Genomic DNA, 17542 nt, shown 5'->3' on the forward strand with positions numbered 1-17542 from the left:
AACAGTAATAGTTTCGCCTCCTTTTTTGTGTTCCCTACCGCACCTCATAGCTGGAGATCACACGTTTTTTGTTGTTGTTTTTTTTTTTAATTTTTTTAGATGTTTATTTTTGAGAGAGAGACAGAGCACAAGTGGGAGAAGGGCACAGAGAGAGACAGAGACAGAATCTGAGGTAGGCTTCAGGCTCTGAGCTGTCAGCACAGAGGTGGGACTCAAACCCATAAACCGCAAGATCATGACCTGAACCTAAGTCAGACGCCCAACTGGCTGAGCCACCCAGGTGCCCGGAAATCACACATTTCTTAAACTGTATTATGCTCCATGAAAATGAGAGGGAAAGAGAAAGAACTAACAAAACTTAGAAAAAGCATACTGATCAGCTCTTGCTTGGCTTTGTTTTTGTATAATTCTGAATCCATTCGCAGATCTTTGAAAATAGGAGAGATCCATAGAACCCACTGCTACCTTCCTGTTATATTCAGTTACAGTATATTTCTGGAGTGAAAAAATGTTTTGAAAGGAAACAGGAGGATCAGGGAGTAGCTGTTTTGTTTGCAAGATAGTGTTACTATAACTACAAAAAATTCATTGTTGTGGGAATTAGTAATAAATATATGGTCCTCTTACCCTTGGCAAGGGAAACTGTTCAATGTATAGAATTACAAAATACTAATATTTCATAAATCATGCTTAATTCTTCCTTGCTTTTCATTTCCACTGCCTTCAGTGTTGATATTTCTTAACTGTCTCACGTGGGAATTTTAATACTTGCTTAGAATTCAAAATGTGAGCATCTGCCAAGTATTAAATAGAATGTAATTTCACAAAATCTCAATTCTAATTTTTTAAAAAAGTGACAAAGCCAACCATCTTTAAAATGGATGCTGAGGGGGGCGCTCAGTCAGTTGGGTGTCCGACTTCAGCTCAGGTCATGACCTCACAGTGTGTGAGTTCGAGCCCCGCTTCGGGCTCTGTGCTGACAGCTCAGAGCCTGGAGCCTGTTTCAGATTCTGTGTCTCCCTCTCTCTCTGCCCCTCCCCTGCTCATGCTCTGTCTCTCTGTCTCAAAAATAAATAAAAACATTTAAAAAAATAAATAAAATGGATACTGAGGAAACTATAAAACATGTCTGTGTTTATAATTATTAGTATTTCATATACTTACATGTTCATATTTATTTTTAAGAGCCGATGTGCTGTTTAAAAATCCTAACTATATCTCTAATAATTTAGTTGCCCATATTACTTTAATATGTAGGAATATAATAATTATTTAATATCTCGTAAATATTTAATATTAATATATAGTAAATAATATATAATTTATTATAATTATATACTATATTCTATAATATATATATACTTATATATAACCTATCATATAATATATAATTATCTATAATATAAAATCTTATATTTATATAATTCTATATAATTTCTCTCCTCTCTTCTCTCCTTCTCTTCTTCTCCTCCTCTTCCTCTTTCCTCTCTCGTCCCTCTTTCCTCTCTCGTCCTCTTCCTCTCCCTCTCTCACTCTTCTCCGCCTCGCCCATAGAACAGTCTTAAAGTTCACCTCCCTTGAAGCCGCCTGTGGTCCTTGGAAATCTAGCACTCAGTGTAAGGTCTGACATACAATTGGTTGCTTAATATATGTAGATTTTTAAAGTTTATATATTTTGAAAGAGAGACAGTGCAAGTGGGGAAGGGATAGAGGGGGGGAACAGAGAATCCCAAGCAGGCTCCGCACTGCCAGTGCAGAGCCCAATGTAGGGCTTGAACCCATGAAACCACGAGATCATGACCTAAGCCAAAACCCAGAGTGGGTCACTTAACCAATTGAGCCACCCAGGCACCCCTTTAATTTTTTTTAAGTTTATTTATTTTTGAGAGAGAGAAAGAGGGGCAGAGAGACACACACACACACACACACACACACACACACACACACACACACAGAATCCGGAGCAGGCTCCAGGCTCTGAGCTGTCAGCACAGAGCCCGACTGGGGGCTCAAGCTCACAAACTGTGAGATCATGACCTGAGCCGAAGTCAGATGCTCAACCAACTGAGCCACCCAGGTGCCCCTTAATATCTGTATTTTTTAGATGAATGAGCAAAAATAATGTAATTTTTAAGTAAATTATGTTTTCTAAATCACAAAGGATATTTGAACATTAGAAGAATAAATATTTGATCACAAATCATTTCACATTTTCACATTGGAAAAATATTGCGAAGTGGTAGGAAAATATTCAAACTGAGAGAAGTTAACAAATGATTTTTAATTCAGTATCAACAACTAATTGAAGGTTCTCCACATAAACCAAAAACAAAGGTATTTTTCAGGTTCCTTTATTATGTTAACTTTGGCAAGCCTAAGGAATATTTCTTAAAGTATTGAGAATTTTCTTAGGTCTGTTGTGTTACATTTCACTTATTAAATTGCATAAAAGGAAAGTTAATGTTGCTGTTCCAGTAATTGAAGTTGGGTTTTTTTCATTATTGCCATTTATTAACAAATGGGAGTAGAACCATTTTTTTTTTCTCAGCCTTATAGAATAACTCGCTCTTTATTACTCTATTTCGTCTCAGATATTTAGGATATATATATATATATATATATATATATATATAGTTATTTTTTACCAAACAATGCTAATTTTGTAGAATTACATATTCCCAAATGAACCTTGAGAAAAAGATTTTGTTGTTTTGCTTTTGTAAAAGAGGGACTATGGCTGTAGGATATTATGTGTCTTTAAAGAAGATGCTAAATGCACATTACTAGCATCATTCATAGAAATTCTATCCAGGGGGGTAAATAGAAAGTGAAAAAAAAATTGAAAAGAAAGCCAAAGAGGAGAGAATATGAACATAGAAAATATGAGGAAAGTAGATAAAATAAGATGGTAGGCATCCAAAAATATCAGTAATCACAACAGTGGACTAATCCGTCCAATTAAAAGCTAATGACATCAAAAAGGTACATTCATAGGGGCGCCTGGGTGGCTCAGTCGATTGAGCTTCCGACTTTGCCTCAGGCCATGATCTCATAGTTCATGAGTTCAAGCCCCAGGTTGGGCTCTCTGCTGTCAGCAGAGCCTGCTTGGGATCTTCTGTCCTCCTCGCTCTCTGCCCTTCCCCCACTGCCTGCCCCCCCCAAATAAACTTAAAAGGTACATTTATATAAAATGTTCCCCTGAAGCTAGATCTCAGGGAATTCTGCCATTCCAGATACAACTGGGAAGTACCCTTCCCCTAAAAAAGTACATTTATATAAAACTCTAGAAAATACAATCTAATCTAGAGTGATAGAAAAATGATAGTCATTGCTGGTGGGGTGGGGCACCTCATACATAAAAGACATTTGTGCTGAGAAAAGACTTAAATTTCAAAGGTAAAACCATAATACTTTGAGAAATGATCTAGGAGAACATCAATCTGAATATAGAAGGATTCCTCTTTCTTTCTTTCTTTCTTTCTTTCTTTCTTTCTTTCTTTCTTTCTTTCTTTCGAGAGAGCATAAGCAGGGGAGGGGCAAAGAGAGAGAGGGAGAGAGAATTCCAAGCAGGTTCTGTGCTTGTAGCACAGAGCCTGATGTAGGGTTCAAACCCACGAACTGAGATCATGACCTGAGCTGAAGTCAAAAGCTGGACACTCAACTGACTGAGCCACCTAGGCACCCCTAGAAGGATTTCTTAAGACACAGAAAGCACAGAAGGAAGAAACTGATAAATTCAGTAATGTGCAGGTCTAAAACTTCTGTTTCTCAAACACACACACACACACACACACACACACACACACACACACACCAAAAAGAGCTGGGAAAAAAATATTTATGGCCCATTTAATTGACAAAGAATTAGTATTTGTGTGGAATTTCCATGACTCAATAAAAAAAGACAACCCAGGAGAAAAATGGGCAAAAGATATAAACAGGCATATGACATTAACAGGAGTCCCAAATAACCAATAAACAGGAAAAGAGGCTCAACCGCAATCTTCAGAGAAATGTGAATGATAACCAACATCAGAGCCCATTTGCAAGCCCCTACCTCCCATTAATAAAAAGTCCATATTAAGCAAAGATGCCTGCAAAGATGTGTTGACAAAGACATAACTATAGCACATGTCTGCTCTTAGAGAGTAAACTGGTACGAACACTTTGGGAAACTATTTGGCGGTCTCTACTGAAGTTAAAGATGTGCCAAGTGTAAGGCCCACGAATTCCACTTATAGGTGGGTCCACCAGGGAAACTCCTGCATTTAGGTACCAAGAGATGTGTGCAAGAATGTTCATGGCACCACTGTAGCAGACAATATGGGGCAGTCCAGATTCCACCAGCATTGGAGAAATCACCGTGTGGCTCTTGGGTGGAATACTCCGTAGCAGCAGAAAAAAAAATGACTTACAGCTACAAGGAAGACTCTTAGGAGCACAATGTAAGGGAAGAAGCTCACAAAAAGTTACAGAAGTGTACATGCAATGTGGTTATGTCTTTCAGGACACAAATAAATGTAAAACTATCAAGAAAAGCATGGGAATAATAAGCACAAAACCCAGAAATGGTTACTTTGAAGGAGGAAACAGATGAGCTGGAAAAAGCCAGTCTGGCTCAGTGGGGGCTTCAAACCAGTACAGTGTTCTTGTTCTGTGATTGCGTGTATTTAGATCTTTGTTTATACTTGACATTTGTTTATTTTATAATTCGAACCTATACAATATTTAATAAAGTTAATTACTTTTAAAATAGGTGCAAATTGCTGAATTTAGCCCATGGCAATGGGATACCTATGTACACCTGCAATAAAAGTACACGTTTTTGGAAAAATGGTAAATCATGAGTTCCATCCCATTACTTATGTTTAATTAAATTTCCTTTTGCTAAAGGTTTTCTTTCTTCTCCCCCCTCCCCATTTCCCCTGCCCTTCTGCTCCCCGATTTTTAGGAAAGATTTGAAGCACTTTTCACTGTCTATGATGACCAAGTGACATTTCAGTTGTTCAAAAGCTTTAGAAGAGTCAGAATAAATTTCAGCAAACCAGAAGCAGCAGCAAGAGCACGAATAGAACTCAACGAAACAGACTTCAACGGGAAGAAGCTGAAGCTGTATTTTGCACAGGTACAGGTGGACAGGGAGGGCACTGTTCTCTCAACCTCCTTTCCTCCCAAAGTACCGTCAGTTCTCCATTTTCTTGCTTATTGCATCAGAGGTCTTTGAATCCCAAGCAGCAAGTAATGTAAAAGTATTTTTCCTTTATTTTACAGATATATAAATATTTATTAAGCATATTTTCCCTCCTAACTCTGTTTTGCTTATACTGATAGTCAAAGGAATTCATTTTTCTGGGCACCATTTCTCAACTGGTGAAGCCCTGACACCCTAAGATCAGTGAATTAACTTTCCTCCCGTGCACTTGTGATGGTACTTGTGATGTGACATCCTTGGGAGAATTGAGAAAATCGTCTCTGAAACCGTTTCTATGTTGTGTGATTCATATGAGACCCCTCACTGAAAATAGCTGCCAGCCTAGGGATGACCAGGGGGGTGGCGAGGACCGTGCAAAAAAGGCTGTTTCTGGGAGCCTGTGGGTTACCAAGAACCATAAGTGCTTACTGTTCTAATCCCTACTGGTGGAATTCTCTGAAACTAATTTCTCCTCAGAAGAATTGATGACATAAAGGCTTTGACCTCTATTCATGTATTAAGTGGGCTGTTTTACTTTCAACTGATGCTTTTCCCCCTTGGTCTTAACTTTCAAATTAAAAAAAAAAGGAGCGGTGGGGGGGGAGGAAGTACCTGACTGGCTCAGTCGGTTAAGCGTCCGAGTCTTGATTTCAGTCCAGGTCATATCTCTGGGTTCGTGAGTTTGAGTCCCGCTTCAGGTGCCACGCTGACAATGTAGAGCCTGCTTGGGATTCTCTCTCTTCCTCTCTACCCCCCTCCCACTCGCTCGCTCTCTCTCTCTCTCTCTCTCTCAAAAATAATAAATAAACTTTAAAAAAGCAGAAGCTTGTTGTCTCACACTCCAAACGAAAACCTAGATGACAGTTGTCAGGATATTTCAGTGGAGCTGCTTGAGACGCAGCCGATGTGACCTAATCTCTTCTACAATCAGCATGTAGGTTTCCTACCATTCATTGTTCCTTCATCTGTTTGTCAGTTGCTTCTTCCAGGCAGGTGTCGAACACCTGGTGTGCGTGGGCTCTGTGCTGTGCACCGTGTGTGCCCCAGGGTAAACTAAACGGACCGGCTGCCGCTGGGAGGTGCGGGCTGTGGATGGGGGGCTTGGCTTTCGTGGTCTGCGAAGAGGTGTCACAGCCTGAAGAGGAAAAGGAAGAAACAGCCCCGTTGCAACCTGGTCTTGAGAACCTCCGTCCTTCCCCACAGGTACAGATGTCCAGTGAAACACGAGACAAGTCGTATTTACTGCCACCCCAGCCAGTCAAACAGTTCCTCATCTCCCCTCCCGCGTCGCCTCCGGTGGGGTGGAAGCAGGGGGAAGACGCGACACCTGTTATAAATTATGACTTACTCTGTGCAGTTTCCAAACTGGGACCAGGTAACAAACTTTCATCTTTCCTTTTTTTTTTTTTTTCCCCCAAGAAACTTTTTTGTTTTTGAGAGAGAGCAGAAGGGGAGGAGCAGAGGGGTGGGGAGGGGGACAGAGAGGGAATATCTCAGGCAGGTTCCACACTCAGCCCAGAGCCCGATATGGGTCTGGATCCCATGACCCTGGGATCATGACCTGAGCCAAAATCAAGAGTCTGATGCTCAACTAACTGAGCCCCGCAGACATGAGAAACCTGAGAAACTTTTGTGTTAAAGGCCCTATTCAGCGATTTGGGTTCTAGCCAACTGGTAGCAACACGATCAGAGTGGAGGATAAAGTCAAATAAACCCGGGTTCAAACTCTAGCGTTTGCTAACTTTGTGATTTTTTTTTTAAGATTTTAAAAAAATGTTTATTGATTTTTGAGGGGGAGAGAGGGGGACAGAAGATCTGAAGTGGGCTCTGTGCTGACAGCAGAGAGCCAGCTATGGAGCTTGAACTCAGGAACTGTGAGATCATGACCTGAGCCAAAGGCAGACGCTTAACCGACTGAGCCACCCAGCTGCCCCTTTAAGGTTTTATTTTTTAAATAATCTCCACACCCAATGTGAAGCTTGAACTCACAACCCCGAGACCAAAAGTCACATGCCGGTTGCCCTGCGAACTGTGATCTTCAGCAAGTTACTTAGCTCCAATTTCTGAACCTGTTTTCTCATCTAAAGTAGCGGTCGTGGGGCGCCTGGGTGGCGCAGTCGGTTAAGCGTCCGACTTCAGCCAGGTCACCATCTCGCGGTCCGTGAGTTCGAGCCCCGCGTCAGGCTCTGGGCTGATGGCTCAGAGCCTGGAGCCTGTTTCCGATTCTGTGTCTCCCTCTCTCTCTGCCCCTCCCCCGTTCATGCTCTGTCTCTCTCTGTCCCAAAAATAAATAAACGTTGAAAAAAAAAAAAATTAAAAAAAAAATAAATAAATAAAGTAGCGGTCGTAATAGCTCCCGTTCAGTGTGGACTCAGTATAAGGATTAAATGTTATATACATAATACTCATAAATGTAACCACAGTTTTAACTGCTGCAGATTCTACTAGTAATAACAGGCCATTAGTGAATGTTGGTTACCTTCTCTACACTGAAGACTTACTTCAAGGAATTGGTGGCAATACCAAACCATTCCTTCTAAATTCTTCTACTTATTTTCATTTCTTTTTCTTTGATTTCTCTCATCTCTTTAAAATAATATAAGAAATCAATGCCATTGCTGGGTGTCCACCTACAATAATATTATGCCTCTTATAAAGGGAAACAGGCTTTTTAGGGAGGTGGCTTACTGTTGTTTTTAGACATGATAGGCTATATCTTCGATGTATGAGGTCCTATAATAAAGGGCTTGCTTGGGGCATCTGGGTGGCTCGGTGGGTCAAGTGTCCGACTTCAACTCAGGTCATGATCTCACAGCTTAGGAGTTTGAGCCCCACGTCAGGCTCTGTGCTGACAGCTCATCCTGGAGCTTGCTTCGGATTCTGTGTCTCCCTCTCTCTCTGCCCCTCCTCCGCTCATGCTTGCTCGCTCTCTCTCTCCCTCCCTCCCTCCCTCCCTCCCTCAAAAAACATAAATAAACATTTAAGAATTAAAAAAAATAATAAAGGGCTTGCTGATGCTGCCTGGCACCTTACAAGTCTCTCCTGCAGGAAAACCAAAATCATTCTAAAGTTAAGCAGTTCACTCATACTGTTCATACAACAGTAATTAGCATTTCCATTTTAACTCCCAAGACCTCAGTACCCCTCACCAGCTAATTTCTTAAAAGGGCAAAACTGTCTAAGAACCTTCAAGTATCCTATCTCTCGTGCCAAAACTGAGTGGAACAAGAAGTTTTAAGACACAGACACCTGTTCTTGCTGTTTACCCCCACAGGAGAGAAATACGAGCTCCATGCAGGAACTGAGTCGACACCCAGCGTGGTGGTTCATGTCTGTGACAGTGAAACTGAAGAGGCAGAAGAAACAAAAAACCCCAAACAGAAAATTACCCAGACGAGGCGCCCCGAACCTCCAGCCGCAGCACTGGGTGAGCCCCAGACCTTCGATGGGGCGCTGTGAGGCCACTGGTTGTGGTGCCAGGCAGGTGCCCTTGTGGGCTCAGCACCGGAGCCCCGTGCCCCTCTGCAGCATTGCCGGTCATTGGCGCTGATCCTGTGTGTGGGGGAGGCTGGGAGTGAATGGGGCGCGGTGTGTTTTGCCACCACGCCTGTGCTGCAGACATCGCCCTATCAGGTCGCGGCGGATTTTACCTGGTCGCGATTTTAACAGATCTTCCGAACAGCACATGAAATGAAAGGATTGGCCCCCAACGTGTCGCAACTCTTGACCATTTTTTAAGTGGTAGCAAATTAGGAAATTTGGCTGATTTCTGGCTCCTTCCAGCAATGGTAACTTCCCTGATTCCATATCGCATGGGGTACCAAAAAACTAAAGCGGTAGTCACCGAGCTCAGTACCATTTTTATGAATTTAAAAATAGTCTTAAAATTTCAGTAATCTGCTGTGGGTGCTTTTGTAATGGTATAATAGCTTCCAGCTACTCTGTTGATCAAAGGTCAATTGTTCCTTCATATACGTGAAATTTTTTGCACAGAAAGAAATCTGAAATGTAGAGTAATTGATAGAGAATCATTTTTCTCAAGTAGTTTTTTCTTTAGCTTTGGGGAGGAAATGCCAAATTCACTTTGACTATGGGAATCACATAGTACAAATCCGTGTGGGTGTTACTCTCTTCCCTGTTACTGTTAAACTTCAAGAGGACGGTGACGCACAGACCACTGTTCCCAATGCACCGTCCCTCCCAGAGAAAGAACTGCTACTTTGGAAGTAGGACATACCACCAGAGAGTTTGACTGACGAGGACCTCAGGTGGCTCATGCGATCTGCCATGTGGGACCATGTGCTAGCCTGTAGCATACCCAACTGTCTTTAGCCACCTGTTGAGTTTTTCAATGGTAAACATATTGTGTGTGTCATTCATTGACTTTAAAGTTTTTTTTTTAATGTTTATTTTTGACAGACAGAGCATGAGTGGGGAGGGGCAGAGAGAGAGGGAGACACAGAATCCGAAGCAGGCTCCAGGCTCTGAGCTGTCAGCGCAGAGCCCGACGCGGGGCTCGAATTCACAGACCGTGAGATCATGACCTGAGCCGAAGTCGGACGCTCCACCGACTGAGCCACCCAGGCGCCCCTTCATTGACTTTAAATTAGAAAAGGTACCGATAAGGTTTTCCGAAGACCAATGTTTAATGGCCTATTTAAACATCTTCCAGTTTCCTTTGGAAGAAAAGACACACATATTCTTTTCTGCTGAGTTAGGGAAAGATGGGGGAAATCGAGATCATTCAGATAGTCAGACTTCTGTTCCTGGTGCAGTCTTTTATACCCTGGCTTACACTTGGCATTTTTCCCTAAAACAGAATCGTTTCTGACTTGTGTTTCAGGAGTGGATAGTGGAAGCCCCTAAAGCAGAAGCAAGCATCTTTTTAACTTTCTGTGGTCTGTTCAGACTTTGTAATCCTTTTATAGAAAAGTCTCATAACTAAGAAAACCTGGCTTTGGTCAGGTGGCTCTGCTGAGCTCTGTTCACTGTGCTGTTTCCTCCATGTGTCAGATGCCTGGAGCCCCCTGGCATGTGTGTGAGGGGCCGCACATGGGAGTTTGGACCAATAAACCAAGGAGGCTGTGCCCACACGGAGAGAAGAACACAAATTCATGCCAGGATGTCCGTACATTTTTGGTAGCATGTTTTTGTGGGTTAGAGGTTCTTATTATGGAGAGATTTATCTCTGAGGACTTAAACTGTATTGCCAAAAAAAAAAAAGTTTTCTATATTTTCCTTGCCCTCAAATTCTCTAAGATGATACACTCTCCTCTTTATAGATGTTCGCTGCTACTAAGCTTCAACATAAATTCAGTTGAAATTTGTGATCTCATAAGCAGTTTATTAAATTCAGATAATTGTTTGGCAGTTTAACTGACAGTCACTTGATACATTTGCTTTGCATTCTAAATTTCCCATTTTGCCAGTTTTCAATCTTACCTGGCTACACTAATCATTGCAGATTGGACCCCGTCAGGAAATGTGTGTATTTTCAACAGGTGGGAATTAAAATTTTTCCTTTTAGGTAATGTTTATTAGCTATAATTTTCTAAGTAATCAGAATCCATGATGTTTTATTATTTGGCATGGCTTTCATGGTCTTCCTTCCAATTAAAGAATAGTCTATCCCTAACTTACATAACCTGGTTTTAAAGTCAGGCAGTGCAAATTACCTGAATATTTTCTTTTTCTCTGTTCTTATTTTTTTGAGAGTATTGAATAAATTGAAAAGCTTAAATCAAAATAAATATATATTAAATATAAAATACTTAATATATATTAAACTTTTCTGAATGGAAAACATTAATATTTTCATTGCCTCTAATGTAGTTCCATAAGGTGAATGCTAAAAGAAAAACTACTAAATGCCCATAAACTTTTAATTATTGTGAAATTAACCAGTTTCTCAACAAGTATGATGGGCTCTGTCCTTTTTTTGGCCATTTTTATATCCAGCTCATGTAACCATCTTATAAGAGATGAGGCTCGTGTTCTTTTAAGTTCCTTTTAATACGTTTAGCTACATTTTTCTTCTCTGAAGTTGAGTTATTACTTAGATTGAACTGATAGTAGAGTAGCTATATGCTCTTTGGAAATCATAACTTCTTGGGAATCAAATTACTTAGAGCATTGTGAGGAAAGAAAATGATGCTTTGTGTTAGGAAAAAAACAGTCTGTGAGGGATAAGAAAATCATAGCACTTAATGAGAATAGTCAACAGAACCTGCAGTGCGTTGGCTCTTCCGTTCTAGGTTCTTGCAGCATACCCACCTGATAAAACCAGAAATCAGCCCATTTAAGAAGTGTGCTGGTGTGAGGATCGACTAGTTGAAGGTTCTAAGAGGCAGAAAGGGTATGAACAGTTCCCTTGCCCTTGGGAGCAGAGAGCAGGAGAGCAGACTAATCTTCTTACTGTCTGCTTCTTGAGACTTTATACACTAAACCTGTCCACATAACTGAGAGCTCAGTAAACGCTACCAGGAACTTTTAAGCTCAACAAAATGGTTCAAATAGAACATGGTGTGTTTGAATCAGAGCTGCCAGGAGATGGGGCAGGAACAGCACTGTCGTTCTTTTAGAAAATGGTCATTTTGTTTCCCACTCCCAGCGATTTCATCTCAAAAACTGTTGTGATCGAAAGTGAAGACTAGATTCTCTCAGAATCTGAGCCACTGTGCTGAAGGAGGCTTTGGAAAATGACGTACTCTACTCCTCCTGTGACACAGACGAGAAAACTGAGGTGATGCGACTTGTTTCAAAGCTCGCAGGGACTAGCTTGCCAATCCCAGCTCCCATGTTTGGGCCTTTTCTACTTTTTTCTTGCATAGGCCTCTTTAGAGGCCCTCAGAAGCAGTGAATCTCTGTCATAAGAACACAGACAAACAAAAAAAAGGGAAAAGAATTCTATCTCCCCCTGAAGGGATACAGTGAACAAGAAACATCAGATGAAGGTAGTGACTTAGTAATTTCATGAGTGAAGTTATGTTCCGTGTTTGTGTTTCTGTTGTCATCGTGCTGTTGGGATTGGAATCCCATTAAATAATGGCATTTTGGTAGCCAGCAATTATGTTGACATTTTGTGTGGGCTTTCCTAGATTTTAGTCGTAACGAGGTTAAAATATAAACAGTCATACTTGAGATGTGACTCTCAGGAAGCAGCGTGAGATCTCGTCGGATTTGGAAACAGTTTGCAGTGGAATGACACCATTACCCAGTGCTTGTAAAAGGTTGAAGACTGACCTGTGCTTCATGTTTTTAGATAGACTCTTTTACAGACCATAGCTTTATTTTTAAAAGGGAAGATCTCAAACATAATTAAGCAGTGGAAAATGTATGATTTTCTTTGGTGCATCAGAGTTCCTGTCTGCTGGTATCTGCCTTTTCTCTGAAGATGTGTACTTTAATACCTGTCACCCAGGTGAACGTGGTCAACCTTCCTTCCCCCCCCCCCCACTGTGCTCCTGTTTTCCACCTACATTTGCATCGTCCTGTATGAAAGGAAACAAATTACTTTATCGTGTGACAATATAAAGGAACAAAAGGTGAGGGGATTCATTCCTCCCAGCTGGAAGGTAAGTCCATTGTAATAGAAGCTCACTTTTTAACAAGTTAAATACATTTGAAGAAAAAGGTTTATGAACCTTGTTCAACAATATGACAAGTACTGGTTTGCTTTATAAACTCCCCTTGGGGTCCGGGCCAGCCAGATCATTTTCATTGGAACGCCATCGTTGTGTTTAACCATGAATCGGGAAAATGCCAATACCTTGAAGAGGGTTGTTTTTATTACCAAATACACAAGCCACAAAGCAACAGGAAGTTGCTACAACTGCTAGGTTTTACCGACCAAAAAGATCATAAAAACGGTCACGTTCAAAATAGAAGTTTCCAGCCAAGCTTAAGAAAAACGAACATTGAGCTGAGTCCAAGTGTCTCCATCCATTGAAACAGAAGTGTAAAGACCTTTTACTACATTAGACACGTGGTCTCTCTTGTAAACTGTGTTTCCTTTTGAAGCAAAATCAATTATGGGCTGCAGACCCTTGGAGTTTCCTGCACCGCTTCGACTGAATGTTCATTCTGTCATAACGGAAGATCTCTATGCAGATAATACGTGCTTTCCTGTATTGTTTCCTATTTAGTGCCCAGGTTGCCTCCCCCAGACTGGGGACTGCGGAGAGAGAAAGGTGGCTACTCATGTGGCTGCGCTATCCTCTTCCCACTGCTTGTCACCCCGAGGTGGGGGCCCCAGACAGGAGGGATCCACGTTTCTGCTGCCAGCGCACATGTCCTCCAACTTTATCTTCATCGAACCCAGGAGTTGGATTGCCATTTTATCTGAACATGTTTGTGATCTTGTGTTATCTTCATGGGCACGTTACTTTTCTGGTACTATAAATTATAGTGAATATTCATTGTACTTCCGAAAACTGGTCAGTAATTTATATACATGTATTCCGTATTTTAGTGTGCTTGAAGTGACAGTCCGTAATTTGTAGTAGTTCGTTACTTGTCAACTTTGGCTATCCTGTATTTTTAGGACATGTAAACGTTCCTTGTCCTATCAAAGTGACAAAAGCAGAATGTAATTTTTTTGGAATCCTTGTGATTACTTGTAACAAGTTTTGTTTTTAAAGCTAATAAAAATAAAATTAGGGTTGTTTTTTTTTAATCCATCTGTTGGATTGAGTTCTTGTACTATTTTTAATAACTGTCATTTACACTGGGACACCTGGCTGGCTCAGTTGGTAGAACAGGCAACTCTCGATCTCTCGGGGTTGTTAAGTTTGAGCCCCATGTCGGGTGTGGAACCTACTCTAACTAGTAGATTCCGGTTGAACATTAGTACTGTGCTGTGCCAGAGTTAAAGGTGTTAACTCACTGCAGACTCTGGAAATAACCACGATGGTTTGAGTTCTTTACCAAGAAAAGTTTTCCTACCTGGGTTTATCCTCAGTTAAAAATGATTCATTCCAGGTAAAGGCTTATTTTCTGTCTTGGTTTAAAAAACCAAAAACCCTCCAAATCCAAATGCTGAAGCTAAAAATGACTGTAAAGCTTATCTAGTGCAGTGATTGTTTCAATATATACTTAATTCTTCAGCCATAGAACTCTATTCTTTGTTCCAATGAAATCTTACATAAGTCTAATGTAAAACTGATTACCAAACAAAGGTGAACAGCTGCTCCCTTTGAAGGGATTGAGGGAGAAGTGAGGACCAGAAGGGTATCTAGCCCCTGGGAGAGCTCAGCAGAACAGTCCCAAACACCAGTCTGTCCAGCGGCTGCCACATCCCCACGCATGCATCTTTATGAGTAAATGCCCAAGAAGAATTGCCAAATTCATACATCTGGATGGTAGCCAACCTGGGTCTAGAACCATAGTTTCCTGCCTCCGTTCCAGGTGGACCATGCTCCACTACTCTGTTAAACTGAAATCTTTCGTTTTTGTTTTTTTTTTTTTGAAGAATTAGGATTCAAAGGCTCTTAAAATTGTTAAGTGTTTTGTTTGTTTCAGTAAAACTAAAAGCGGATTAGTCCCCAACGGTTCTCCTTTAAACAGATGTTCTTCCAAGCTGTGTTCCTCAGGGCTGCCTCCAGGGGGAGCCAGGCTCCCAAGTCAGTGGGACCTTGCACCCTGCTTCAGACCCACCTGCATTCCTTGTGCAGAATGGCGTTAGCATGAGATTGCACTTGAGCTAAGGATTCCTGGGCTGAAACAACAACTTGTAGAACCACTGCAAATAACCTGAGGATAAAATGATTATTTTAATGCAGAATAGAAAATAGAAGAATAAAGATTTAAGTAATTTACCTCATGAAAATAGACTTGACTTGGGGCACCTGGGTGGCTCAGTCCGGTAAGCATCCAACTTCAGCTCAGGTCATGATCTCATGGCTTGTGGGTTCAAGCTCCACATCAGGCTCTGTGCTGACAGCTCAGAGCCTGGAGCCTGCTTCGGATTCTGTGTCTCCCTTTCTCTCTGCCCCTCCCCTGCTCATGCTCTGTCTCTCTCTGTCTCTCAAAAATAAAACATTTAGAAAACAAAAATTTTTTAATTTTTTTTATTTATTTTTGAGACAGAGCATGAGCAGGGGAAGGGCAGAGAGAAAGGGAGACACAGAATCCGAAGCAGGCTCTAGGCTCTGAGCTGTCAGCACAGAGCCCGACGCAGGGCTCGAACTCACAGACTGTGAGATCATGACCTGAGCCGAAGTCGGATGCTTAACCCACTGAGCCACCCAGACACCCCTAGAAAAAAAATTTTTTATTTAAAAAAAATACACTGACTTAAAAGTGAAATTCAACAGTGTATGAAATTCAACAGAGTCCAATTATCACCAAGACACGTGTTAAACTAGATAGCAGGAGTGGGCAGAAATTCCCGCTGCCTTTTCTGAACACATCACAATATGGTTCTAATCTAGAAGGAGAAAGGATTAAAATTCTTACACGCATGAGCAACATCTCAAATCTTGCTAAACATCTCCCAGTCTTCTGAGACATAGAAGGTATAACTATAAATTAGTTGTAGATTAAGTATTTAGATAGTAATGTTATTTGTGAAAAGCTTATGGTCAAAATGCCTGGGAAAGTTGACTAGTTTCTGTATTGCCATGCTTCTAGGAACTTTTTAATTTTAATTTAATTTGAGAGAGTGCAAATTAATTTGAACTAGGATATAACGTGTTTATCAAATCTAATTAGCGACAGAGCCCTTTTGCCCAGAAGTGTTCCATTGCATTGCTGTCCGGGGAACATTTAGAGAAACATTCTACTAAAATCTTGACATGGAGTCTGATTAAAGGATAGTTTTGTGAATTAAAATTTCTTTATTAATTTCTCTAAGGAGGACAGAAGGGCCTTCCTGATTGAATAAATGGGAAAACCAAGTTGATAAAACTATTAGAATCTACAAAAGTTCAGAGAATACAAGAATAACTTAGAAAAATCAGTAGCATTCCCTTACACCATCAATGACCAATATATAAGCAATAACACTCATAATTGCAACAAAACATCAGCATAAACAAACTTTCGAACTCTAATAAGGACATGATAATTTAAGTACATGCTTTTAAGCGGGATAACTTCATATTTTAGGAATGTCAAATTTTTTCCAAATTCTAAATGCAATGGAATCTTTGTCAAAGTTCCAGCTATATATTTTTTTACACTACACTCATTAAACTTATTCTAAAAGAATAAAAAAAAAATAGTTAAGACAACCTTAAAAAGAAAAAAGGTGCAGGAGTTTCCCTAACAATATTAAGACAACCTACAAAGTCACATGAGATTGATACAAGAAAAGCCAAAGTTTTAAAAGAAGAATAGACACAGACCAGTGTCTACGTAAGATGTAAAAAATTTTTAAGTTTATTTATATTGAGAGAGAGAGTGCAAGTGGTGGAGGGGCAGAGAGAGAGAGAAAATCCCAAGCAGGCTCTGCACCACCAGCACAGAGCCCAACGCGGGGCTCGAACCCACAAACCATAAGATCATGACCTGAGCCGAAGTCGGACGCTTAACCGACTGAGCCACCCAGGCGCCCCTGCAGAAGATTTTAATATACAATAGAGAGGCATCATAAATAATCAGAGAAAGGCTACACTGCCTAGTCGATGGTACTGGGGAAAAAGGTTTAGTATAGGTAGGTCAATAAAACTTGGTTCCCTGTCAAACACTACATACAGAGATGGACTCCAGATGGGTTAAAGACCAGAATATAGAATGTAAAACTATGGAGTTAATAGAATGGGTTGTAGGAGAATGCCACTGTGACCTAGAGGAAGGGAAAGACTTGATCAAACTTTAAAAGCATAAGCTATAAGGTTAAAATTATTTGATTACATCAGAACTAATGATTTAGAGTCTGTGAAGAATGCCATGGACAATGTCGACAGATAATAGGGAGAAGATATTTGCAATCCAAATATGGGATAAATAAATATATGAGGTACTTTGGCAAATCCAAAGGAAAAGCATCCCAGTAGGAAAATGGGGTAAAGGATATGAACAGCAATTGACAGAAAAGTAAAGGGGGCCTGCAAGAGACCCTCAAACCCAATAATCAGGTATGTGTAAAGTAAAGCAACAAGATGCCACTTTATACCTACTGGATTTTCAAAAACGTAGAAAGTAAATAATGCCAAGTCTAGCCAAAGGGTGCGGATACAGGAAACCCAATGTAACACAGGTGGGAGTGTTGACTGGTTTAGTTATTCTGAGGAACGATGTGGCAGTACTTAGTCATTTCAATAAGAACAAAATCTTTGACTCAGCAGCTCTGCTCCAGGAATATCTCAAAGGTATTATTCTCAGATGGGTCCGGAAGGAGACACAATGAGA

At 40.8% G+C, this 17542-nt stretch overlaps 1 protein-coding gene across 2 annotated transcripts in view; it reads left to right on the forward strand.

Moving 5' to 3' along the window:
* The window catches only part of RCAN3 (RCAN family member 3), a 39160-nt gene extending 25295 nt beyond the window's left edge, over positions 1-13865 (forward strand). Inside the window, exons 3-6 of one of the 2 annotated variants that reach the window (XM_030325407.1) lie at positions 4952-5125; positions 6395-6566; positions 8466-8618; positions 9611-9650. In XM_030325407.1, the coding sequence (XP_030181267.1) occupies positions 4952-5125; positions 6395-6566; positions 8466-8618; positions 9611-9621 (510 nt within the window). In that variant the 3' untranslated portion in view covers positions 9622-9650. Of the gene's footprint in view, positions 1-4951; positions 5126-6394; positions 6567-8465 lie in introns of both variants that reach the window. The other variant, XM_030325406.2, reaches the window with a different exon arrangement.
* Positions 13866-17542: the final 3677 nt, after the last annotated feature.

This window comes from Lynx canadensis, chromosome C1 (assembly GCF_007474595.2).
Source record: "Lynx canadensis isolate LIC74 chromosome C1, mLynCan4.pri.v2, whole genome shotgun sequence".
Taxonomy (NCBI): domain Eukaryota; kingdom Metazoa; phylum Chordata; class Mammalia; order Carnivora; family Felidae; genus Lynx; species Lynx canadensis.